Source organism: Myxine glutinosa, chromosome 13 (genome assembly GCF_964187855.1).
Source record: "Myxine glutinosa chromosome 13, kmMyxGlut1.1, whole genome shotgun sequence".
Taxonomy (NCBI): domain Eukaryota; kingdom Metazoa; phylum Chordata; class Myxini; order Myxiniformes; family Myxinidae; genus Myxine; species Myxine glutinosa.
In genome coordinates, this window is record NC_136273.1 from 33,103,569 (window position 1) to 33,131,432 (window position 27,864).

General features: G+C 44.5%; 2 protein-coding genes across 3 annotated transcripts in view; both read left to right on the forward strand.

Annotated features, from left to right (window-relative positions):
- LOC144888650 (uncharacterized) overlaps positions 1-27,864 on the forward strand; it is a 648,249-nt gene that overhangs the window by 461,128 nt on the left and 159,257 nt on the right. The window lies entirely within an intron of this gene.
- Positions 15,920-21,963, forward strand: LOC137438819 (tubulin beta-4 chain). 2 transcript variants are annotated; one of them, XM_068134199.2, is made up of 4 exons: positions 15,920-16,148; positions 17,127-17,235; positions 17,406-17,516; positions 20,696-21,963. In XM_068134199.2, exons 1-4 carry the CDS (start codon positions 16,140-16,142, stop codon positions 21,745-21,747), a joined length of 1,281 nt encoding a protein of 426 aa, XP_067990300.1. In that variant the 5' UTR covers positions 15,920-16,139; the 3' UTR covers positions 21,748-21,963. The 2 variants fall into 2 exon arrangements, with proteins under 2 accessions (XP_067990300.1, XP_067990298.1); XM_068134197.2 differs by lacking the exon at positions 15,920-16,148 and adding an exon at positions 16,189-16,333.

Sequence of the window (27,864 nt, forward strand, 5' to 3'; positions counted from 1 at the left end):
TCGCAAACCAACGTCATCGTTACATTCGCTTTTGTCACTTACAAACGGCTCACTCACTCACTCACTCACCTCTCCCATTTCACCTTTCACCACCCACACATAAAACTGCCTTTGTAGTCCATCATCAACCAACTTCTGCTGAAACTTTCTTCGTGGTCTACCAGCAACCATCTTCTTGTGAAACTCCATTTGTTGTCCACCATCAACCAACTTCTGCTGAAGCTTCCTTTGTGGTCCACCATCAACCCACTATGAATTGAAACTCATTTCGTGGTCCACCATCAAACAACTTCTGGTGAAACTCCATTTGTGGTCCACCATCAACCAATTTCTGCTGAAACTCCCTTCGTGGTCCACCATCAACCAACTTCTGCTAAAACTCCATTTGTGGTCCATCATCAACCAACTTCTGCTGAAATTCCCTTCGTGGTCCACCATCAACCCACGACTAATGAAACTCCCTTCGTGGTCCACCATCAACCCACGACGAATGAAACTCCCTTCATGGTCTACCATCAACCAACTTCTGCTGAAACTCCCTTCGTGGTCCACCATCAACCAACTTCTGATGAAACTCCCTTTGTTGTCCCCCATCAACCAACCCCTGATGAAACGCCCTTTGTGGTCCACCATCAACTAACTTCTGATGAAACTCCCTTTGTGGTGCACCTTCAACACACTTCTGATGAAACGCCCTTTGTGGTCCACCATCAACCAACTTCTGATGAAACTCCCTTTATGGTCCACCATCAACACACTTCTGATGAAACTCCCCTTGTGGTCCACCACCAACTCACTTCTGGTGAAACTCCCTTTGTGGTCCACCATCAACCAACTTCTGATGAAACTCCCTTTATGGTCCACCATCAACACACTTCTGATGAAACTCCCCTTGTGGTCCACCACCAACTCACTTCTGGTGAAACTCCCTTTGTGGTCCACCATCAACCAACCTCTGGTGAAATTCCCTTTGTGGTCCACCACCAACCCACTTCTGGTTAAACTCCCTTTGTGGTCCACCATCAACACACTTCTGAAGAAATTCCCTTCGTGGTCCACCACCAACACACTTCTGGTGAAACTCCCTTTGTGGTTCACCACCAACCAACTTCTGGTGAAACTCCATTTGTGGTCCACCATCAATCAACTTCTGGTGAAACGACCTCAATCCAGGATCATTGCTCACCTTAAAAGTCCACTGTTGGCTTTACAGTTAAGGTGGCTGCGTTAATGTATTAGGGTCTTAAGTTCGAGCGCTTGTTGTATTGTTGAAACACACCAGGCGGGTTGACCCAGCCCGTCATCCTTCCGTGGTCGGCAAATTGAGGACCAGCTTACTGGGGTATTAAACCATTCAAGTATTCTGCATCGGAGGGGAGACCCGTCCAGGATTGTTCTCCTTCACCAATGAAACTGCCTCAACAGCCCAATGCCCCTCACGGTGTGAAAGGAATGGGGGTTATTATTACTGGTAACAGGGGCCCAGCATCAGCGGCATAGCCACGCTTCCAGAAAAATGATGCAACCAGCAGCTACATGCTGTTTACGAAACAACACCAAAACTGCTCACATCCAGTCATTCATTCCTCCTTTCTCCTGTATGTGGAACCAACTTTAAAATTCTCTTCAATCTCATTCCTACCTGCAGGTTTTCAAGATACCTGTTCTCCAACCTCTCTGATCATCCTCCATCCAAAACCATGATCTTTTGTACCCACAATTAAACCTCATATTTCCAGTCTTTTACTTCCTGAGAGTTTGCTTCTGTATCCATCTTGTCCACCCCACGTGTGTCCTCCTCTACGCTTCATTCTTCCCCACATCCCCTATTAGTCCAAGTCTCCCTCTATAAGGAGAATTTGGGAGTTTTTACCGGGGTGCTGGCCCACAATAGCTTACCCTTGCTGAAGACACTCTGGGATATTTATCGTCCACCAGCAACTGCTGGCAGGCAGACATGACCCCCGGCGTAATGCCACGTCTAGCGAACAGTGCGCCCATTGATGCGACGCACTGCCTGAGAAGCACTAGGGTGGCACAGTTTACAGTTGGGTCAAGAATCAAGAATCTTGAGGATACAGCTGAAAGGTGAGTACGCTACCTTGGAGCGCAATATAAATACATAACACCTTAAACTTGTCTAAAATAATTTCATGTATTGGAGAGTCAAAGAGCATTCCTTACAGCAGACTGTCATAAACCAGCTGTAGTAGGGAGGCTGTGCCAATTGTCAACGAATCTCTTTGCAAAGCGATCCAATTAGAGTAGGGTGTTGTGCTTGAGACGTTCACATCCATCCAACTGATGAGAGAGAATTTGTTCGGTCCACGGCTCAGATCTTGTGGTGCTGGTGTCGAGTCTGCAAGTGGACTGGGAAGACCTCCAACAGCCTCCGCCATCAGGCTCGATCAGTGTGTATCTTCTGCAAAGTAAAAGTTGTCTCTCTCTCGAAAGGTTGGCCCAGTCGGAATGAAGCAAGAAAGATTTGTATTTGTCAAACAGTCCATTTGTGTTGTTACCTGTGCCGCCGACGGTGGACGGAGGTTATGTTTTCACCCCTGTCTGCCTGTTTGTGAATAGGATGTCTCAAAAAGTTGTGGATGGATTTGGTTGTCATGCTGGTTGAGTGACACGGATGAATCGATTTGATTTCGGTGAAGATCCGAATCCGGATCTGGATAGGAGAATTTTTTAAATTTCTAAGTGACGCTTCACCATTGAGAGATAGGGCCAAAAATGATACATGGCGTGACATTTCAAAAGGTTGTGGACGAGTTATGCCAAAACTTGGTGGATGAGTTGCTTAGGCGACACGAACAAACCAATTAGATTTTGGTTCAGGTCCAGATGCAGATCCAGCCTATCAGAGGGATAGAAAACATAAACTATTCAGCCTGGTGGAGAAGTGCCGCTCCAGTTTTTAAAGTAAAACATTTTTAAAATACACAGTTTTACATACATGTACACGTATCACGTTAAACATATACACAACACAATATGTACAAACTATCTCAAAAATTGTGTCACTTCATCCAAGGACATCTCCATAATTGTTTGCTTGGTATGTTTTACCGTCTTCCACTGTACTTTCTCCAGGGTCATCTGACTAGCCCCGAGCAGCACGAGCTCCTCATGGTCCCTGCTGTATCTCCTGCCTTCCACTCATCACCCACAGTGTTGCATATTGTCCTTCTCACTACACTTGCCAGGGTAGTCTATTGTATTTGGGTCCGTTTGTTCGTCTGGCAGTTCGCACAAAATATGTTAATGTAGGCCACAAACGCCACCTGGTGGTAGCCAGTAGTACATGTTAACTTTTTGAACCGCGTACTTCTATAAAGTACTAGTGGGATATGCTTACACATTGTGTAGTAATAACAAACCGTGATTCGTACGTCGGTACATAATACATAGTAGCTTTATGATTAATATGTAAGCATCAACGACCTGCTGCCAGATATGAATGTTTTTTTTTTACAGATGCGTTTACTGTTTTTACGTAAATTTTCATTGACATTTAAATTTCCCATTTTACAGTTTTGTTTTTTTTGTTTTTTTGTTGTTTGTTTTTTGTATACAAGATCGAGGCTCGTGAAAGAGCTAACATTAATCACACCAAAAAATCAAACAGACACATAAAACATATAGTAAGGGGAGCAGTAGACAAGATAGGGAGAGAGGAGGGACACAAACACAACATTTGAGAGCAAGGACATCGGGAGATCTGTGGGAGGGAGAGGGCTTGGGGGGGGGAGGCGTCGGAAGGGGGGTGGGGGGTGGGAGAAGTATAAAACACATGGACACTGCCAGGATTTCCAGGAAAGAGGTTGGTATTTCAGAAAAGTGGATCTGGGGTGAATTGGCAGGGGTATAAAATATCAAGGTTTTGGATGGGGGAAGACACGAGATGGTGGAGAACAGCTGTTTTAAAGATCTGGAGGGAGGAGTGGGATTGAAGAGAGTGAGGGAGTTTGTTCCATGGGCGGGAGAAAAGAGGAATGAAAGAATGAAGGTGGGTAGATAGTCTTGATTTTGGCAGTTTCACCAGAAGAGGGTTGCTGGCAGATATTGTGCGACCTGTAGGAATATTTGGGGGACAGAGCACAGAGAGGGCCGGGGGAGCAAGGATTCCAATGATTTTGAAAGCTTTGGTTTCAACAGCATGAAGCCGAGCTAGGTGTGAGGCAGGAGCACCAGCCCAGAGGGGAGAGCAGTATTCCATTGAGCTGCGGATGAAAACCTTGTATGTGGTGAGGAGCTCAGGTGTGCCAAGGAAGGACTTCGCACGACGGAGGATGCCTAGTTGGCGACTGGCTTTGGAGGCCATCTTGGAAATGTGGTTTTCCCAGGAAAGATCATGGCAGATAGTGAGACCCAAAAGCTTGAGTGACAGAACTTCTTGGAGAGGATTGTTGAGAAAGTAGATGGGAGGGTTGTCCAATCAGTCTTTTCGGAGAGACATAGTGAGAGTGTGAGTTATAGAAGACATAGAGATACAGTTATATAAATTGCAATTTTCAAATGCTACATATCGATTTAAGTTTTTTTTCTTTTTTATATTTACGTATGCGTTAACGGGTTTTTTTTACATAAATTTTCATTTACAGACACTTTCCAATGATTCTGTGATTTTTCCCAGTTTACCAGCCTTGATATCCGTTGCACCGTTTACACCAAATTTCAGCTTTCTTTATCACCTGGAAGGTACCGAACATTAATATCAGTCAGTCAGTCAGTGGTTAGAAAGAGCTATATATAAATATATATTGTTATGCTCATGGGCTTTATTGCGTAATGAGTGTTCAATAATGAAGGTATGCTTGTGGGACTGGTTGCTTGGTAATGATGGGCCGCTGTGGCCATTAAGGTGTATCTCAGGTGGAATGCCGGGTCGGCTGTGGAACCAGAATAGCTCCTTTTATTTATTTTCTTAGAGTTTTATCTTCATTCTTCTGTTAAAAGACCTTTCTTACCTACCTTCGTCCCTTCTTTGAGGCCTCTACATAATTTCATAGATGAGAACCTCGTGAGTGGTCTGAGAAGGGAATGAAGAGAGGAAGAGGAAGTGGTTGCCAGAAAGGCAGGCTGGAGATAGAGAGAGCAAAAAGGTGGGAACGAAGGCAGGACAAGCACCCAGTTTTTGCGACGAGTAACTTGGCCTGTAAGGGTTCGTGGAGGAGTTCAGTGATCCCCCAGAAGGCTGCCGGTTGGAGGCACCGTCTGAGTGAAAGGGACTGGTGTGGAGGACAGCCGATCGGTGCACAGGGCATGTGGCGTCGTGTAGCAAAGAGGGAGGGAGCAGAAGCATGTGTTCCTCGTCGAGTATTGTCTTGGCTCACTTGTCTTGGCAACGTGCTGTTTCCTGGTGTTGAAAGAATTGCTCTGCATTGGTTTGTGAAGTTTGAAGACACGTCGTGAGAGTGAGAGAGGGGAGGTGAGGTGCATCTTTGTGGGCCTGCGACTGAAACGATGCCGCTGGAAGTCATCTCAAACAGGCCTGAATCTCCCCCCCCCCTCCCCCACCCCCCACCTCGTTTTATTTTCCTTATTATTTTTCTTTATACTCTTATTCACTAGCAAATATTATTTTGTTATTTTGCTTCCTCCCCCCCTTCAATCCTTGGGATTAGACAGGGATATCTGGTGGTGCGTTTTATTTTCTTGTCTACATTGTCTTGGCGCCTGTCTGTCTTTATTTAATTACTTTTACTTTACCCCCACATGTCAATGGGATTTTTCTATGGTTTTTGTATTGTTTGGTTGTATATCCTGTGTTTTGGTTTATCCTGAGTAAAGGATTTGCATTCATTCCACCGTTTGAATTTGCATTGCATTACTGATTTGCATGCATTTGCATACTGGGTATCGGTGAGTGGGGGTGTAAAGTTTAAGTTGCGTCAGCATTCAGATGATAACTCCGCTCGGTCACATCTGATTGCTTAATCAGCACGACCCGCACATGGGGAACGTATTGGCCTCCCGAGTACGTCAATTAGGACCTCCGGGCAATAGGCCATACCCCGAGCCCTCTACCTAAGGGCCATGTTGTACCAATATATATGTATATACATATATATATATATATATATATATATATATATATATATATATATATATATATATATATATATATATTGTTGCAGTTCTGTGTTTTTACAAATAAAGGTTAATTTTCCCCTCATAGTTAGACACACTATAACATGTAGCCTCGTTTAAGCTCAGTTATTTCATAGTAAGTGTAAGCGTAGACCTTTCCTATGTGTAGTTTTGCATTGAGTAGAATAATGAGAGTTAGGTCTCCTTCCAATGCTTTATGCCTCCTCGATGCTTTGAGTTTTGGCGCAAATTACCACGAGGCCGGCCTGACAAGTCGAGGCAAGCTGAAGGAAGGTGGAACAGGAGAAGTGGGAGTGACTGGTAAGCACAAGCTGCCAATCAGGGCTCGAGGGGAGTGGCTTAGCACTGCGGCAAAAGGCGTGGTTTGGAACATTTGAAGCAGGCCAGGGCGTGGCAATATAACCCTGTGCCCAAAAGCCCCCACCTCAGTTATGGGGAGAGGCACTTGTCAGTTCTGAGGAGAGGTGCGCTGAACTAAGTTTGAGGAGGACCAGCGCTGAGTGATGAGCTTGAGTTATCAGTTCGAAGCGCTGTGTTGAGTTCTCAGTTCTGAGGAGAGGTGTGCTGAACAAGTGAGTTTTTGAGGAGGACCTGCGCTGAGTGATGAGCTTGAGTTATCAGTTCGAAGCGCTGTGTTGAATTGAGTTACAAGTAAAATGCTCGGTTGAGCTTGAGGCAGATCCTCTGTTGGGTTACGAGGGTGAAAGCGCACCGTTATATAAATCGCGCTGTGAGGGACCGCCCTGCCAGGCGAGAGACGCGCATATCTTCCAGCCTGCCTTTGTTCGAGATACGTGCCGCAAAGATCCCTCCTGCCTGCCTGCCTTTGTCACGGGACGTGCTGTGACCGCAGAGGGCCACGCTGGGTGAGCCGTTCCTGAACAACCAAAACCGGCGCATTCAGCGCATGAACTTTCCTTCCTTCATCCCCCTGTGAGTGTGAATGGGCCCATCGTCTAGGTCGTTTTTGGAAAGTAAGTAAGTTCACCCTTGGCTCTAATAGGTGGTATTGCCCCCTTTGGAAGAAACAACCTCAAGTAGGTGTTTCTTATAACTGTCTACCAGTCTCTGACAGCGACTGGGAGAATTTTTTGCCCACTCCTCCATGCAGAATTCTTTCTGATGTGCGATGTTTGAGGGGTTTCTTGCATGCACAGCTCGTTTCAAATCCCCCCACATCATCTCGATGGGATTTAGATCCGGGCTTTGACTTGGCCATTCTAGAACCCTCCATTTCTTTCTTTTCAGCCATTCCTTGGTGGATTTACTGGTATGTTTAGGGTCATTGACATGTTGCAAGGTCCACCTATGGTTGAGCTTCAACTTTCCGACAGATGGCCTCACATTATCCTCAAGCACCCTCTGGTACAATGAAGAATTCATTGTGGATTCTATGATGGTGAGCTGCCCAGGCCCTGATGCAGCAAAGCTGCCCCAAACCATAATATTTCCACCACCATGCTTTACAGTTGGTATCAGGTTATTGTGGTCAAATGCTGTCTTTGGTTTTCGCCAAACATGTCTTCTGGTACTGTGGCCAAATAGCTCTAACTTTGACTCATCTGTCCAGAGCACATTGTTCCAGAAGTGCTGGTCTTTGCCTCAGTGTTCATTGGCAAACTTTAGTCTTGCCCTGATGTTCTTTCTGGACAGCAAAGGTTTCCTCCTGGCACACCTCCCATGTAGATCAAATTTGTGTAGCCTCTTTCTAATGGTGGACTCGTGCACTTTGACATCAACAGTGGCAAGAGCTACCTGTAGGTCCCGTGATTACATTCTGGGGTTCTTAGAGACTTCTTTCAGCATCTTGCGGTCTGCTCTCAGGCTGAACTTGCTGGGGCGGCCTGGCCTGAACAAGTTGGCAGTTGTTTGGAATCTTCTCCACTTGTAGATGATCTTCCGGACAGTCGAATGATTGATTTCAAATTGTTTGGAGATCTTTTTAAATCCCTTCCCAGACTCGTAGGCATCCATAACCTTCTTTCTGAAGGCCTCAGAGAGCTCTTTTGGTCTAGGCATGGTGATGCCGCACACTTCAACAACAAAGAGCAAACCAAACTGAATGTCTGAGGTTTAAATAAGACAGGTTCCTCCAAGATCCTCTCTAACGATGTTATAATCATTTGCACCTGAGCTGGTGCACCTGATTCTACTTTTAGGTATTTGAAGTAGTGATAAATGTAGGGGTGTACTTACTTTTTCCACATGCGAATTTTGCATTTATGTTTATTTAAATTATACAATGGACTACAAAATGTAAATGTTTCATGATATTTGTTATATTATATCACCTTTATCTGTCAATATTGTTGAAATGAAGATCAAATAGCTGTATGTTGAAATATGTTGAAAAAGTAAAAACTTTACATGGGGTGTACTTTCTTTTTCACGTGACTGTAGATATGATAATGCACAATTAAAATGTGAGTACGTCTATAATTTATGTACAATTACAATGTGATTATGTCGATAAAGGATGTACTATTAAGAATGTGAGTACGTCTATAAAGTACATACTATTGGAACTGAATATGTCTGGAGTCTCGACTCTAGAACAGTGGTTTAACCCTTTGCTCACCAGGTATGGGCAAAGGTCAGCGATAAAAGACATCTTGGAAGGCTAATCCAACTGAAGGTAATCTCCGTTCCTTTCACAAAGCTCGGAATAAGTGTGTCTACCTTCAGGAGAGCCAGGAAACTATATCTCTCTACTCTCAAGACTGAACTCTCAAACCTGTCTCCCTCCTCCAAATCGTTAAAAAAACTAGTCAATAAAAAAATCAATAAACAATTATTCGATTAATTAATTAGTCAATAAATCAAAAATATCCTTTATAGCCAAATCAATTGGTCACTGTCGTGTCCAAATATAAACTTCCTTGCTCAAAGGGTGCATGAGATATTGCCCAGATGAGAAAGAAAATAAATAAGTGATTAATAATGAAAATAAATCAATAATAGTGGTAAAATAATAAAATCATTAATCAATTGGCTTCTAGAATAGCTAAACCACCACCGTTTCATCCGAATCTGATTTTTAAAATAATTACGGCAATAATCGAATAATTAAATAATTAATCGATTAATTGATTAATCAATAAATCAAAAATACCCTTTACAGCGAAATCACTTGGTCATTATCGTGCTGAAATATTAGCTTCCTAACTCAAAAGGTGCCTGAGATAATGCCCAGATGAGAAAGGAAATAAATAGGTACTTAATTAAACGATAATAATTAAGTAATTAATTAATTCATTGATAAATCAAAAAACCAAAAAATGCTATTTTTGCAAAGGTACTTACTCACTATTGTGCCGAAATTTCAGCTTACTAGCTCAAAGGATGGCTGACATATCGCCCGGACAAACAAACAAACAAGAAAGGAAGAAAACAAACAAACAAACAATCAAACAAACAACCAGAGTGAAAACTGAGTAGTACTTCCTTTCAGCGTGCGTCATTTCCGGGCCCCCTTCGGTGCCCAGCAATGATGTTATGTAGTGCCTGGAGATGGCATAGGAATGGAGCGGTGTACAACAAACAAGAGGATGCCATGCAGAGCACGATACTTGCAAAATCAACCTCTCCCCAAAATAAAAAGTTGCCATGGATACATCAAATTGTCCATTTCATTAAGATTAGAATTGATGATTATAATCAAAGCTCGGGTCAATCAGATTTAAAATGATGATTTTAAAAGTTTGACCTTGACTTGACCTTTGACCTTTTGACCTTAAAAATAGTTGGTTTTCCAATTCAGTGATGTACTATGTAATTGTTCTTTAATTTTCAAGTTAATAGGATGAAAATTGATAATTTTAGAAATTTAAACTCAAGATGACCTTTGACCTCAAAACCAATGGGCTTCTTCGTTATGACTGACTCTACCATCTGGTGAAGTTCCATGAAGATCGATCGCTTTAAAATTGTGACCTGTAGGCGATTGACAGACAAACAGACAGAATAACATCCAAGACAAACCAATATATACACAAAGAATTAAGTTAAGCACCCCCCCCCCCGTTTTTTTACAACCTCGCACATTACAAGTTTGTTGTCGTCAAAACAGTGTAATATACCCATGATATTGCTATATTTTCTGGAGAAGTGATATTATGGTCACATAAAAACATAACAATCATGCCGTTTTCAATATTTTATTCTGAATAATTTAAGGTGAAAATTTTTGGGAATTTTAGGCATATTTTCACCTCAATTTAAGTATGGAGCTATAGGTCCATCACGGACAGTGTGGATGACGTTTATGTTTTCTAACGTACAGTCATTGTTCTGAGAAGACCTCTAGCGATCTTTGCGTCAATAACGTGTGTAGGACCCACGTGATCGGATCACTGACTCAACCCTACGTCTCATAGACCCTGTAAGCCGTCGTATGCGTTGCTGTGGCAGGTTGAACCCCCTCGAGCACGTTTGGGACATGTTGGGACGACAAATTGCGAAGATGGTCCCTCCAATAGCCAATCTGGATGAATTGGAACGTGCATTACATCGGGAATGGAACAACCTGCCACAGCAACGCATACGACGGCTTACAGGGTCTATGAGACGTAGGGTTGAGTCAGTGATCCGATCACGTGGGTCCTACACACGTTATTGACGCAAAGATCGCTAGAGGTCTTCTCAGAACTATGACTGTACGTTAGAAAACATAAACGTCATCCACACTGTCCGTGATGGACCTATAGCTCCATACTTAAATTGAGGTGAAAATATGCCTAAAATTCCCACAAAATTTCACCTTAAATTATTCAGAATAAAATATTGAAAACGGCATGATTGTTATGTTTTTATGTGACCATAATATCACTTCTCCAGAAAATATAGCAATATCATGGGTATATTACACTGTTTTGACGACAACAAACTTGTAATGTGCGAGGTTGTAAAAAAACGGGGGGGGTGCTTAACTTAATTCTTTGTGTATACTTGAAAAATCTTCAATTTTGCAATTAACGGAGTGAAAACTGAGTACACGCTTTTGGCGTGCGTCATCACCGCGCCCCCTTAGATGCTCGGTGATGACGTCATGCAGCGCCTGGAGATGGAATCGGAAAAGAGCGGTGTACAAAAATCAATAACGGTTTAAAAATCTCGCGATTGATTGATGATCTCGCGAGATCTTGGAGACGGCGGCAGGGATTTTCGAAGCTCCACACGGTCTCCACGTTTTTCGAAGTTAAGTCTGTTCACAATTGTATTTTGTCGAAACTGTATTTATCTTTCGGTGTGTGAAGTTATTGTGTGCAACTTTGGTTGTTTCTCGGTGTTTATCTTTCATAAATTGATCGTCTGTTTGCCGTGTCGTGTCTTGAGGCCTTGTACAGTGTGCACTGTACAACCTTGAGGCTTTGTTTTTCTCTCAGCGGTCCGTCGTTTGTGATCCAATAACTTTCGTTCTCTGTATTCCCAGTCTTTTCACCCATAGCCTACTTCCTTGTGTAAATATCAACTCAAAAAAAAAACAAAAAAAAAAAAACATTTTCCTTCTGTTCTCATTCGTTTATTCATTCTTATTCGTTCGTTCGTTCTTCGACCACGTGTTTCTCCCCCATTTCCCCAGATAGTTTTCACTCATTAACCTTCAATGTTTACACTTTCCCCTCAAGTTATGTATTCCGTCATATTTTATAACACCTTTTTCTTCTTCTTCTTTAAAAGGCTGCTTTCGACTTGCTCACCAAATCAATTCATCCCAAAAAAAATATCCATCTCCTATAGTGCCTTTTTTCTACATTCCCTAAACTCTCCTGCACTCCATCCTCCATCCAGCGTCCTTAAACGTATTTTTAACTCGAAGGTCACAAGAAACTCATTTTGCAATAAATGTTCGTTTCCCATAAATCGTACACTTTCAAAAATCCAATCTCACCCCTCCCCTCCAAATCTTCCCCATAACCCCTCCCCTCCAAATCTTCCCCATCACCCCTCCCCTCCAAATCTTCCCCATCACCCATCCCTTTCAAATCTCCCCCCTTGCCCCCTCCCTCCTAAACTACCCCCTCACCCCTCCCCGCCAATACGCCCCCTCGCCCCTCCCCTCCTAGACTCCTGCCTCACCCCTCCCCTCCAAATCTCCCCCATATCCCATCCCTTTCAAATCCCTCCCCTTGCCCCTTCCCTCCCAAACTCCCCCCTCACCCCTCCCCTTCAAATCTCCCCACCCTCATTGCTTCTCAATTTCCCCCCTCTCACTCCCCCTCCTCAAAGCGTCCTCCCCGCTTCTTCCCCCTTCAAACTCTCACCTCCATCTCCCCCAACCTTCTGCCTCGCTCTTCCCCCTCCTCAAATAACACCTCATTGTGGCTCACCCAATCACCATCAAACCTTTTGTCCGCCCCATCCTTCCCTTTCTCCGAGCTATTCTGAAATCTCTGACACACCTTCAACAGCTCTCCCTACCTCTTCCACCTCTTCCACATCTTACCCTACCCCTCCTCCCCCCTGTTCTGTATCTGATGCTCCCTCCCCCTTCCTCTTCATTAACGGTATGGACCTCAAACATCCGGGGCCTTCGTTCAAACTTAACTGATCTCTCCATACAGGTTGCTTCTGTCAAACCAGACGTGATCTGCTTAACAGAAACTTTCCTCCTTTATGATGTCTCTGATTCCATAGTATCTCTCCCGGGCTACTCCCTCCTCCGGTATGATAGACCTGAGCCTCGTCCTGGAGGCGGGGTTGCTATCTTTATCAAAAACTCTCTTCCTCACTCGCCCTGCACTGCACTCTCTCCACCTCACCCCCAGGAATACCTCTGGCTACGGCTTCCCCTTCGCTCCCACCTCTTGTTCATATGTGTGTTGTACCGTCCACCAAACAGTGATGACTCAATCTACATCTCGCTGTCTGATGATATGGACCAACTTCTATCTACTCATCCCAACTCTCTCTTCCTCATATGTGGTGATTTCAACTGTCATCATGCCAGTTGGCTGGGTGTGGGTACCTCTCTCACCAGCCATGGCTCCTCAGCAAAGGACTTCTGCGACTCACTGGGACTGACACAATCTGTCAATTTCCCGACCCGGATCTCAGTCAACGGAACATCTTCTCTTCTGGACTTGGTTATGACTAACTTCCCTGAAAATGTCTGCTGCTCTTCTTCTGCTCCGATCGGATCATCTGATCATGTCCTTGTTAAAGTGGACATCTCTCTGACCATCCTCAGGGAGCCTGCTCAGCGTCGACGAGTCTGGCATTTCACTCAGGCCAACTGGCACGGTCTTCAAGCAGCCATCAATCATCTGGACTGGTCTCCCATCTCTACCACCTCTGACATCAACTCATCCTGGGAATTCTTCCAAAGTAAATTGCTCTCTCTCATGCACAGATTTATCCCATCTCGTCTTCAGTTGTCATACCCTTCCTCCCGTCCATGGTACACGGAATCTTGTGGTGAGGCTGTTGCCCAGAAACAACTTGCCTTCGTCTCCTGGAAAGCAAATCCAACGGAAGGAAATCTCATTTCCTTTCACAAAGCCCGAAACAAGTGTGTGTCCACCCTCAGGAGAGCCAGGAAACAATATCTCTCCGTTCTCAAGACCGAACTCTCTTATCTGTCTCCCTCTTCCAAATCCTGGTGGCGTCTGGTCAAATCCGTTTCTGGTGTTTGTTCCCCCTCCATCCCCTCCCTTACCTCAAACGGCTACACAGCTGACTCCGCACGTGAAAAAGCTGAATGCCTCAACTCTGTGTTTGCCTCTAAATCTTGTGTCCCAAACCCATCCCTCTCTGTACCCACCATACCCAGTCGTACCCTGCTGCTCCTGGACTCCGTGTCCTTTCCTCCTGACAAGGTGGAAAAGTTTCTGTCAACCCTCGACTCTGATTCTGCAACTGGACCCGACGGCATCAGCCCACGGGTCCTAAAATCCTGCTCTGCTGCTCTGTCTCACCCTCTCTCTGTTCTCTTCACCCTCTCTTTTGCTCAAGGTCAACTGCCATCTGCTTGGAAATCAGCCAACATCACCGCTTTGCACAAAAAAGGTGCAAAAACAGATCCTAGCAACTACAGACCAATCAGCCTTCTCCCAATTATCAGCAAAGTCATGGAATCCATCATTGCTTCGGATATGAAATCTTTCCTCTTCTCCAATGGCTTGATCTCTGATCATCAATTTGGTTTCAGACCAGGTCACTCTACTCTGGACATGCTGCTTCTGCTGTCTCAACAATGGATGGAGGTCCTCAATGCCAAACAGGAAATTAGAGCTGTCTCCCTCGACATATCACGTGCCTTCGACACGGTCTGGCACCCCGCTCTGCTCACCAAACTCTCCTCCTTTGGTATCCATGGAAATCTCCACGCATGGCTGGTGGACTTCCTCTCTAGTCGTCGTCAACGTGTGGCCCTGAATGGGTTTCTCTCATCTCCTCTTCCTGTTCAGGCTGCAGTTCCCCAAGGCAGTGTTCTGGGCCCCGTGCTTTTTCTGGTCTTCATCAATGATCTCTCTGACTCTCTCGAAAATCCTCTCTATCTCTTTGCTGATGACTCCACTCTCTGCCGCTCCATTCCTCTTCCCTCAGATCGGCAGTCTGCTGCCTCCTCACTCTCTGAAGACCTGGACAAAATCACAGACTGGTCAAACAAGTGGAACATGTCTTTCAATCCTGACAAATCTCACACTCTTACTATGTCTCTCCGAAAAGATCGACTGGACAACCCTCCCATCTACTTTCTCAACAATCCTCTCCAAGAAGTTCTGTCGCTCAAGATTTTGGGTTTCACTATCTGCCATGATCTTTCTTGGGAAAACCACATTTCCAAGCTGGCCTCCAAAGCCAGTCGCCGACTGGGCATCCTCCGTCGTGCGAAGTCCTTCCTCGGCACACCTGAGCTCCTCACCACATACAAGGCTTTCATCCGCAGCTCAATGGAATACTGTTCTCCCCTATGGGCCGGTGCTCCTGCCTCACACCTAGCTCGGCTTCACGCTGTTGAAACCAAAGCTTTCAGAATTATTGGAATCTCCCGCGATGAAGCTATCTCTGAGGGCCTTTCACTCACTCACCGCAGGCAGGTAGGTGGTCTTTCTGTCTTCTACCGACTCCTCTCCGGCCTTGCACCCCCAGCTCTGTCTGTGCTCTGTCCCCCAAATATTCCTACAGGTCGCACAAGATCTGCCAGCAACCCTCTGATGGTTAAACTGCCGAAATCTCGGCTCTCTGCTCACCTTCACTCTTTCATTCCTCTTTTCTCCCGCCTCTGGAACAAACTCCCTCACTCCCTTCAATCCCACTCCTCCCTCCAGGTCTTTAAAACAGCTGTTCACCACCATCTCTTATCTTCCCCCATCCAAAACCTTGATCTTTTCTACCCCCGCTAATTCACCCCAGATCCACCTTGTTTGAAATTCCAACTTCTTTCCTGGAAGTCCTGGCCGTGTCAATATGTTTTATGCCTCTCCCAACCCCCCCCCCCCCTTCCCATGCCCCCCCGCCAAAGCCCTCGCCCTCTCAGATCTCTCGATGTCTCCATGTCTCTCGGTCACTGCTCTCAAATGTTGTGTTTGTGTCCTTCCCCCTCTCTCCCCATCTTGTCTACCGCTCCCTATGTTATATGTTTTATGTGTCGGTTTGTCTTTCTGTGTGATTAATGTTCGCTCTTTCACGAGCCTCGACCTTGTATACAAAAAAAAAAAAAAAAAAAAAAAAAAAGTTGATTTCAGTGAAAACATCCAATATAAAAATAGGTATTAAACACGATATAAGAAACAAGAGTGAAGCTGTGAACTGATGATCTTGTAAACTTTTTGTGCAGCTGGTTGCATCATTTTCTGGGGGCCCCACTGTGACGCCGATGCAGTGCCCCCCATTACTAGTCAGCTGGTACTCAATTTGCCAACCTCGGAAGGATGACAGGCCGAGTCAACCCACCTGGTGTTCATTCAATGGGTCGACAGGAGGCTTGAAGTCGGGACTGAAGATGTGCACTCTTCTGATCCCACTGACACTTCGACCATCTACGTCACTCGTTACGCCCACCGGCTTCGAGGCAGCCAATGAAAAAGGTCGGTGCCTTCACTGGACACACCCATATAAGGGGGGCGTGGAGGATGGGAGTGTGTACAAATGAATATTTCGTGGTTGGGTGAACACATTTGATTGTGGTTCGGTCGGTGTTCATTGTTGAAGAACCATGAGGGAAATCGTCCATCTCCAGGCCGGACAGTGCGGAAACCAAATCGGCTCAAAGGTTTGATTTTTATTCATTTATATGGAAGCGAATTTTCCTGATTTGTCCGATGGACCATTTGAACTTGGAGACGAGTTCCCGCGAACAATGGCACTTTGAGCCGAACTATGCTGTGACCTGTGTACTGGCGGGTCGTGCGCATCTCCAACGTGCCGTGCTTAGAGGGGAGAGAGCAGGGTTTGGATCGCAGGACATTCCTTTGAATTGCACAACCTCCATCTGAGCACACTGGCTTGAAATCGTTGCATTTTGCGTACGTAATAAGTCGATGACACTGAATCACTAGTACCATGTGCAATGCTTTGGGGGTTTTTCTTTCTTCACGACCTTCGTTGTGCAATCAAAATGTAAAGTGAAGCTATTTTTTGGATTGTTGTAACCAAACTTTTCGAGGACAATTGGAGCCATAAAACTTTATTAACCCCAACCTTTCAAAAACGTTCTTCCCCTGTATTTTGTTGATGTTTTTTAAAATGTAATTTTAAAAATTGGCTTCAACAACTTGTTGACCCCCACTTTGGGGGGCAGTTTCGAAATGGTGAATAGGGATGAAATGCTATTTCGACGAATTCTCCCACCCAAGTTAGTTTCATAATGTTCATTTTTCTCCTTGAATTCTTGATCCATGCCATACACCTCCTCCCTTAGGTTGCCTCCCCCATAACCACTCTCCCTTTGCACCATGTATGTAATTAATAGATGACGCTGTCCGTCCCCCCCCCCCAATCCCTCCTCCCCAGTAGCACGTAAAATGGTTTCAGACAATTGAGTTGTTGTTTCTTTGTCTTTTTAGTTCTGGGAAGTTATCAGTGATGAACATGGAATTGATACCACAGGTGCCTTTATGGGTGACTCTGACCTGCAGCAAGAGAGGATCAACGTTTACTACAGTGAAGGTTCCGGTATGACCAATCTCTACTTGAAAGGGTGCTGCATTGGTTGGTCAGGTAGCTTTGAGTAACCTACCAGTTAGGATCTTGACCCATGTTAGGTGGGTACGAGTTTCATTGGCGTTGATAAATACCGAAATTCATGTTGATGGGGGCTTTGGGGTTGGACCTTGTATTTGCAGGTGGAAGGTATGTGCCTCGGGCCATCCTTATTGATCTGGAGCCGGGTACCATGGATGCTGTGCGGAGTGGACCTATTGGAAGAATGTTTAGACCAGACAACTTCGTTTTTGGTATGGTGCACCTCAAGAGCTCGGACATTTTTTTGTAACGTTTATATTCGCCACTTTGGCTCGTACCTCTCACCTTTGACCTGTCTAACCTGTGTTTGAATCTAACGCCAGCTGTGAACTACTATCCTGGTGTTTCACAAGCAGATCGATTTATTAGTGTGCCGTCCCTCGGATGGACGTCAAACTGGGCGTCCTGCCTGCCGGATGTACCGAGGGGTCCTTCGCAAAGAGTAAGCGAGTTATTGCCGGCATCCTGAATGAATTCCATTCCTGCTATTTCGGCAAACATCAGTCTGGGTCAGCCGGTTCCGATAGACTTCGGCCACACCTTTCTCTGCCGACCCCACGAGTGTTGGAATAGTTGTGATTTCTGAAAGCATTAAAGCCCCGAAAGCAGGGGCTCTTTTGTACAAGTGCTGAGGATCATGGAAAAAAAATGGGGAAAGGGCAGGATTGGCAAAGAATCAACAGGGAAAATTGGGACTGCGGATGCACGACAGCATAGTGTAGACTTAGACCTTCTACTATGTGTGTGTGTGTGTGTGTGTGTGTGTGTGTGTGTGTGTGTGTGTGTGTGTGTGTGTGTGTGTGTGTGTGTGTGTGTGTGTGTGTGTGTGTGTGTGTGTGTGTGTGTGGCATGTTTTTTTGTGGAGTGTCACTGGAGCTTTCTGATGTGGAAGGTGACACCAAAATTATCGTTATGATCTCAGTTGGATAGGACAATTAATTACAAAGAATCCGGGAGAATTCCCATATTTTAAACGCACGCCATGTTAAGGTGTATATAGCAGCTTAATAGGTCCTTCCAGAGCATGGCATTCCAATTACAAAAGAAATAGCAAAAACAATGACATTTAAATAAAACGTATATTGATGATGACCATTCCTTTTTGCACCGTGAGGATGCATAGGGTTGCCGAAGAAGTTTTCTTGGCTATTGGGCACAATCCTGCATGGGTTGCCACTCTGACACAGGATACCCGTATGGCTCGTTCATCCCAGGAAGCTGGTACTCAATTTGCCGACCCCGGAGGGATGACAGGCTGAGTCAACCCCCTGGTGTTAATTCAACATTTGACTGGGATTGCGAACTCAGGATCCTAGGCATCTCAAGCCAGCACCCTAACCACTGAGCCAACACCAGGCTCCGAAAACATATCTTACTATAATTCACCAAATGTCTGTCTGTCTGTCCGTCTGTTCCCAGGTACCGCAAAAACGGCTGAACCGATCGCAACAAAATTTTGGGTGGGTAATCCTGGGACCCCTCGGAGTAAAATAGGCTATATTGTTTTTCCAATTTTCCCAAACACGATGGAATAATATTTACCGATATGAACAGTGATGTGGCTTTTATTGAAATTCTACAAATACAGTACATCTGGGCTTGGTGAAACGCAAGATAATGCTCAAGCAGTACAGCAAGCACGTAGGTATGCTCCAAGGCTGTTAAGACCAATGAAAATTTGGTCCAATGGACCAACAGGCCCACTAGTTTGTGTAAACCCTCAAGACAGTGACTTGACCCCTTTGTGTAACCCCTAAGTTAAAACGTTCCTTTCGACCTTCGTTATCGTCTGAACCCATGGTTTGTGATGCAACAAACTCTGGTTCACGTCTTGTGTACAAAGTTTGTCCGTTGCCTACTAATGTCTTTGTACATTGTCTATTCATTTTGATGCACCTGATTTGTGTACAGGTTCTTTAACGAGCCTTAAATCGATGTCTAATAGAGACAATCCATCCAGGATCTCAGTGCGTGTCCCGAAGGCTTCGGTGCAGTATTTCGAAATGGTGAAAAGCGACGAAATGTTATTTTGTTTCTTTTTCACTATCTTGATTTTCTGTGGCAACCAGTTTTGCAATTCTACCAACACGAACGTGTTTGTTTTATTTACTATTATTTTGCCTTTGCGAGTAAGATTGTATATTTATCAATATTTTACAAGAGGGTGCCAACTGGCTATCGGTCGATTTTGGAGGAGTACATGTGGGTTTGAGTGGTGATGAGATTGCAATAACCTTTGCTTTCAAACCAAATCTTAAGCGGTGACACCCTTCAATATTTTGCTATGTACTTCCTTCTATCCGTCCTTTAAAAATGAAGAAGAACCTTTCTAACCCACAGTGTTTAATTCTAGAGGGTTCTAAAGTGCAATTCTAGAAGGTTCTAAAGGGTAATTCCAATGGGTTTTGTTCATTTCTTGGCTTTGCCTATTTCATATAAAAAATGCCAAACTGAACCGCTTCCTTCGGACACGGGTGTTTTTTTTTGGTTTGTGGACGGGACGTGTTGTAGAATTGTATGACCATGCACTTGAGGCTCAACTGCTTATGCCCTTGCACAACATTATTCAGGGCCCATGAGTTTCGTCTCGGCCAAAGAGATTGAAATACCGCCGAAAGTGTCCGAATTAACTTTTAAAATGTGCAAATTTGACTTCGATCCAAATTATATATTTTGACTAATGTCCCCATATGTATACTGGGCCAAAGGTATAATGTTTTGCATTTGAGGATTAACCTTACAACCTTCACCCACTAAAATGTGCCAACCAGCCTTTAATTGTTGGAGGAAAACTTGGTCATTAAATATTGTCGTGTGTCTACCCTGTAGTGAACACTGCACGGCGACAGATGACCAAACAGGCTTTAACTCCGAGGCATTCAGTCAAAGCGGACCTTCTTTATATGCGTGGGGTGGGGGGGTGGGGGGGGAGGTAGGGCCGCTAGTGCTTACCTGCACGGGCCCACCGGACGACTTCGAACCTGCGATAATTAATTCCACCCGACACAGGATTTAAAATGAACAAAAATACCGGCTTTATTGAAGAAATGTCGGTAACAAGATAATGCACAATAAAACTAAAATTCCTAAATGGGACGTCCCCACACAGACTCGTATACAACACAAGGGCTACAACACAAGGGTATAAAAAAACGAAAGTAACAATGTGTGTGTGTAGACACTTAGCTCTGAGCAGCTCTTGAACCCTGTTGGGAATCGAGTTTGCAAGAATGCTTTTCCTTCATGGAATTTCAAAGCCCGATTTGAAATTTCAAACATTAAAGTTGTGCAAGCGAATAGCTTGCCAATTAAATTGTGAAGCAGCAACTGTTGTCTTTAAGATTTTCTATTTTTTACCTTGGCCTTGAAACCACCATTTGCATGGGTGCAGGTCAAAGTGGTGCAGGAAACAACTGGGCCAAGGGTCACTATACTGAGGGTGCAGAGCTGGTGGACTCTGTGCTGGATGTGGTACGGAAGGAGGCCGAAAGCTGCGACTGCCTTCAGGGCTTTCAGCTAACTCACTCTCTGGGGGGTGGTACGGGGTCTGGCATGGGTACGCTCCTCATCAGTAAGATCCGTGAAGAGTATCCCGATCGTATCATGCAAACCTTCAGTGTGGTGCCCTCACCCAAAGTCAGTGACACCGTTGTGGAGCCTTACAATGCTACACTGTCGGTACACCAATTGATAGAGAACACCGACGCAACATACTGCATCGACAATGAAGCCCTGTACGATATCTGCTTCCGTACCCTCAAACTGAAGAACCCAACTTACGGGGATCTCAACCACCTAGTGTCTGCTACCATGAGTGGAGTGACCACATGTCTGCGTTTCCCTGGGCAGCTAAATGCTGACCTGCGGAAGTTGGCCGTCAACATGGTTCCCTTTCCACGGCTGCATTTCTTCATGCCCGGCTTTGCCCCACTCACATCTCGTGGTAATCAGCAGTACCGGGCACTCTCTGTTCCTGAGCTCACACAGCAGATGTTTGACTCTAAAAACATGATGACCGCTTGTGACCCACGTCACGGCCGCTACCTCACTGCGGCAGCCATTTTCCGTGGCAGAGTTTCAATGAAAGAGGTGGATGAACAGATGCTGAACATACAAAACAAGAATAGCAGCTACTTTGTGGACTGGATCCCAAACAACGTGAAGACTGCCGTTTGCAATATCCCCCCACGTGGTCTCAAGATGTCTGGCACATTCATTGGAAACAGCACGGCCATCCAGGAACTGTTCAAGCGAATCTCAGAACAGTTCAGTGCCATGTTCCGACGCAAGGCCTTCCTTCACTGGTACACGGGTGAGGGCATGGATGAGATGGAGTTTACCGAGGCCGAGAGCAACATGAACGATCTGATTTCCGAGTACCAGCAGTACCAGGAAGCAACAATTGAAGATGAAGACTTTGAAGAGGATGAATATGAAAATTGATTTTGAATTTCCAGTGATTTTTTAATGGAAGTTAGTGCACTGCTTTCATTTGAGCAATAAATTTGATTTTCAAGCAATTTCGGTCCATTATGAATAATGTGTTGCTCACCCTTGTCCCTCTCATCTTGACCTTTTTTAAACCTCCCCTAGAGCATATGGGTCTAGAGGCCTAGAGCAGTCTAGCTAAATTGGGAGCATTAAAGATGTTTGACGTCATTTGTTTGAATCTTATTTTGAGCTGTATTTTTATTTTCTTGTATCCATGGATACCATTGTTCTTTATTTCTGCCTGATTGGATGAACCTCAGACTGCCATAGTTGTAGACCTGCGGATTGGATTGAGGTATGAAAAAGAAAAAGAAAAAGAACCTTGGCCAATGAATCGGGCATTGGTCAGCTGAAGAAATTCTTTGGCCTTTCCTGCCGAAAGCAATTACTGCAAGTTGTCCTTGTTATGGTATTTGTACCACCATTTTCCCGCTACCTCCTGGCCATTTTCATTCTGCTGTTGAAATGTCTTACCTTTTTTATTCATAGAATACTGTTACGGTCTCCAGATTTGGACCAGTTCTGACAATTATGGTTGACCGAGATCAAATCACCAATTTAGCAATAGAATGACCTTAGACCTTGTGCCGGGAAAGCTGAATAGATATTTTCTTCGGTTTTCATAATAGATATTTATCATAATAGATAAATAGATATTTTCGGAATAGATAACCCTGGTGTTGGGCTAGCGGCTAGGGTGCCGGCTTAGGATCCTAGGATCCTGGGTTAGAATCCCGGTCAATCGCTGAAATAACGCCAGGGGGGTTGACTCAGCCTGTCATCCTTCCGAGGTCGGCAAATTTGAGTACCAGTTCACTGGTAATTCCCTGCTTGTCGTTAAAGGCGGCAAAAAGGGTTGGCGTCAGGAAGGGCATCCGGCCGTAAAACATTGCTTCAAAAAGGGGACCGAAAAACAACAACCACAGTTCCCGAAAAAGGCCAACCCCCGCTTGCGGGGAAAAATGGCCTCTAAAGGTGTTTTTTTTTTTTTTTTTCCCAGCGGACAGAAAGCTTGAAAGAGGATCTGTCACTGTGATAGGTTCCCTGTTTATCAGGATATGGTGGATTGAGGAACTGTATCACGATTTGAAAACCCGATATCGGGTTGATGGCGTCAATGTCTGGCGTTATGTCACGGCAAAGATGGAACATTGTGCTTTGTGGCGGTTGAAGTTGTAGTTGAGAGGGATGCTGCAGTGGTGGAGCTTGGGTGGGAAGAGAGATCGGCCAAGTCACATCTGAGGTCTGTGCCTGGTCAGCACTGCTGAATACCATTTTGCTCAGGCCTACACCTTCAGCACTTCTTTGAACCCTCTCTTCTCTTGTTGTTTTATTCTTTTCTCCTCCTCACTGACGGTCGTCCATGCCGTGACATGTCCACGGTACATTGGGAGCCAATGGCAGCCTCCTCCGAACTCACGTCCATGAGGTAATCATACTGGTTGGTGTAAATAGCTGTTCATGGCTCATTTGTAAAGAAAACACATACACAAATTACATAGGAATGATTGAAAGGGTTAATCAGGTCATAGACACATTACAGAATGGAGGGCTCACAAATGATTTTGTCTAGACATACTGTACCTTGACATGATCCTTATGCTGAACATTTGACAATGAAATAACTATCCTAAGTTACCCCATTACTGATCTGGGCGGTTTTGAGCTTTCACCAAGAGGTGAGGGGGGCGGCTCCCAGTCACCCCTCAGATCTCGGCTGTCTATGGTCCGATGAACCTAAATTTGCGCACGCATAGATCATCACGTAATGAATGCAATGGTAAACATATTTTTTCATATGTTAATTTATCTAATTATTGCCTAATTAGTTATGCAATATGCTAATCTTATGCATTTGTGCACAATATCAAAATGTGTGTAAGACCCTCGAGAAAAAGTCATGAGAATTCGAAATAATCCTCAGCGGTTTTGAAAAAATTGCAAAAAATGTTGGGGAGAGGGGGGGGGGGGGGAGACTTTATGGTAATAAGTATGGCTTAAGGAACAGATTGGTTTAATTGGCCTTGATAATTACTATGGGCCTATCGATTTGGTTGTGCAACGCCTGTTTATTTTCCATAGTGTAAGGATAATTTAGGACTTGGAACAAATAATTATGTATATCTATAACTATGAGATGTTTGTCTGTGTCTGTGGCCATTTTTCTCAGATGGCCAAACAGATCTTCGGCCAACTTTTGATGTTCATGTGAGTTCTGGGGAGCGTTTTGACAAAAAAAACTTTTGACAATTTTGAAAAAAAGATTTTTTTGGGGGAGGGGGGTTTAAACAAATAAAAAAATCTCTGTACTGTACATAGTGTCCAAGTCTTTGTAGCTATCTGAAAGGTAATGTTAAATGATCCTTGACATCAATCTTTGGTGGGTGTTGGGAATTGTTTTAGCCTCCACAAAAATATAATTAAACAATTTGATTTCTTCAAAATGCCAACAGAATTGGAGCAATGCCGGGTACCCCTGATGTCGGTCTTTATGTCCAGTAACTACTCAGACCCTTGAGCCAATCAACAAAATTTCATGACCGTTTGTTCATTCCTCCTCTCCACAGAGTGTCCATGCCGTGATAGGTTCCCTGCTTTTCGCTTAGGTTTTAGGTTTTCCATGCAAAAAAATTTTCCCCAGATTTCTCATAGGTGTTATTATTTGGCTTATTTCTCCATTGTGGTGGATCAGTACCATCATTTGTGGTTTTCCTTCCCACTGTTTTCTATGTTAGTGCAGTATCGGCATGAAGGGCCGAATGACCTCTCCCTGCCCCTCCCCCACTCCCAGTTCCTTGTATTCAGTAATATTCTCCACCAGTCGCTCTGAGACTCTGTCCGCCGAGGATGGAGCTTGGCTTACTGGCCTGACTCCAGCCACAATTGTAATCCGAAAAAAAAATCAAATCATACATACGGCATTTTGGTCCCATGGACCAAGATGCCTAAAGGCATCACCAGAAGGGTCCTATTAACATATTCACAATCACCATGCATTCCCTATAAGTTTTCAATTCAGTGTAAACCAACCAAGGCAACTTAAAAGTACCATCAAATATCGAAACATTGGAGCCGACAGGTGACACGGACTTTGAGAAAGGCTTCAAGCCTTAGGCTTCATTTGAAGACTGAACAACGTGTCTTTTATCATGAAATAAAGGTACGTTTTGATTACAACCCATTCAGATGAAATAAGGTATTGCATATTATTTTTGGAAGAGATCGAGGCAGCAGTCTATTACCTATACACCACATGAAAAATACCGCCAATGTTTTTTTTTTCTTGGAGCCAATGTTCTATTTTTCAGCATTTCAAATTTAGGGTGAGTATTTAATCTGAGCAAAATGAAGCAGAATTAGATTAAAATGGCAGAATTAGAATTAGACAATTTATGACGAGCTGTAGACCCATTTTTAATGGACTCCTTTAATCTAGGATGGACACCATCCCATCTCATTGGAGAGAGCCCCCTCACTCATAAAAAGCATTGCCCTGTCATTCCCAGGTCAGGTGTTTTGACAGAGGGATCAATAGAACCGCCCCCCCCCCCCCACCCTAGCTTTTGTGTATGTGTTGTTGTCAAGTTCTTGGATCCAGGTAACCACTCCCCCCATCCCACTCCTGACACCACAAAGGTCACTGAGATGCCCAGGTCAAATATGCTAACATAGAATAGTTGTGTCCCTAACGAAAATTATTTTGTGAGTTTACGGCCCACAAGCAAACGTTTAAGGATTACAGGTATCGACTGCTTTATTTCCAGGCAGTAAATCGACATTATCAAGGAGCTAATCTGCTCGTGTTTGGCAATAACTACAATGCTGGAGTGGAGCTGCATCACGGGGCTGAGAGTAAGCCGAGGAGGATGAAAGTGGGGTAAACAGGGGATCTACTGATCGTCTGATACCCGGGGCACATATATATTACAAATACAACTGTTGTAGATAAATGCATTTGTGTCCTTTGTTCTCTCTCCCAGTTTATTTACTAAATACACAAAAGGAAGCCACTTCGCCTCTGTGTACTTCAAGTTGCCCTGATCGCTTTCCGCTTTAGCTATGAATTGTCCGTTAAAGGACAAATTGGGTTCAGGGAGATTAGTGTCCAGCACGAAAAAGTATCCTCTTGTATCGCCATTCGGTTGCCAGGTGTGAGGGAGTACATGTTGCTCGGCTAGCTCAAACGTTCCACCGAAGTACGTGAGTGTGGCAAACAAGCCTGTGACCCTGCCTGGAGTGTCCAAACTGACTACTTAGAGTGGTTTGTCAGAATGCGGACAAGGCAACTGGGTCAGCCTGAGTACTGTAACATTCACATTGGCTCGATACTCAATCAGTTCACGGAAAGTGGCTGTATTTAATCTTTTTCAATCAACTTGATTAAAAATGAAAACTTTTTATTGTGACGCTGACTTTCCTTGTTTGAAAGTAATTTTGCACAACAAATTTGGGGCAAATGCACACGTACAGTCCAAGTTCTGGCCCTGTCAAGCATATACGTACATATCACCTGAGAATACAAAAACCCATTCTTGACTGACATTGACCAAATGCATTCACCCACTAGGCAGGCCTATGCCTACCTCGTCTTGGATGAAATTAAAACGAATGTTCAAACACATGGAAGAATAAGTATTTAAAAATCGACGCGATGAGTTCTAATTGTGGTCGAATTTCTTGCTCAATTTGATAAATTACAACTGCAGAAATGTTTACTCTTTTGTCGAAAATATTAACTTGAAGAAGAAGAAGAAAAAAGGTACCTTGGGGGACTGACGGTTATTTCCCCAACAGGCGGGGTGACCGGAGACGGGACCGTTTAAGCGGAATCGGGTAGGGACTGTTTGAACAGAATCGATTTTGGTTAATGGGGTCCTTATTGAGTTTTGACAAATTCCAGTTTTGAATGCCGTAACTGAATTTGGCGCTGTGGGGGCTAGCGGATCCAGGTGAGAAGTACAATCTGAAAAGACCCTGCTGCCATGATGAATCCTGTCAAATTTGGTTCAATTCTGGCTCGTAGTTATGGAGATGTTTTAATGAAAATGGCGGATCAAGGGGCAGACCCCATGACACCCGTTTCACACAGGTCGGTGCTTATGTGAAGCACAACTTCAGATCCGGACCTGGTCCTAATGCTTCCGAGCGAGTTCCCTTTGAATTGGTGGTGAGTTTCAGAAGATAAGATTTGGAAAAAATATCTGAATTTAGGACCTCCTTCGAGGAGGCGGATCCAGATAAAGAGCACAACCCAAGAAGTCCAACCTGTCCTGATGCATCCTGGCAGATTTGGTTTGAATCGGCCAGGTAGTTTGGGAGCAGAAGACATTTTAGTGAAAATGAAGGATTTGGGGAGGGGGATTGTGGGCCCTCTTCCAGGGAAGATACTGCCATGGGGAGCAGGACGGCACACACTGGCACCCACTCTATGAGGTTATTTCAGAAAAATAACCTAATTATCAATCTTATTGTTATGTGTGTGTGTGTGGTTCAGGGTAGATATTAAAATATAGGACCTTAGTTAGCATGGACCATGTTGTATAGGATTTTTTTTTTTTTTTTTAACACAAGATCGAGGCTCGTGAAAGAGCGAACATTAATCACACAGAAAGACAAACCGACACATAAAACATATAACATAGGGAGCGGTAGACAAGATGGGGAGAGAGGGGGAAGGACACAAACACAACATTTGAGAGCAGTGACCGAGAGACATGGAGACATCGAGAGATCTGAGAGAGGGCGAGGGCTTTGGGGGGAGGGCATGGGAAGGGGGGGGGGGGTTGGAGAGGTATAACACATATGGACACTGCCAGGACTTCCAGGAAAGAAGTTGGAATTTCAAACAAGGTGGATCTGGGGTGAATTAGCGGGGGCAGAAAAGATCAAGGTTTTGGATGGGGGAAGATAAGAGATGGTGGTGAACAGCTGTTTTAAAGACCTGGAGGGAGGAGTGGGATTGAAGGGAGTGAGGGAGTTTGTTCCAGAGGCGGGAGAAAAGAGGATTGAAAGAGTGAAGGTGAGCAGAGAGCCGAGATTTCGGCAGTTTAACCATCAGAGGGTTGCTGG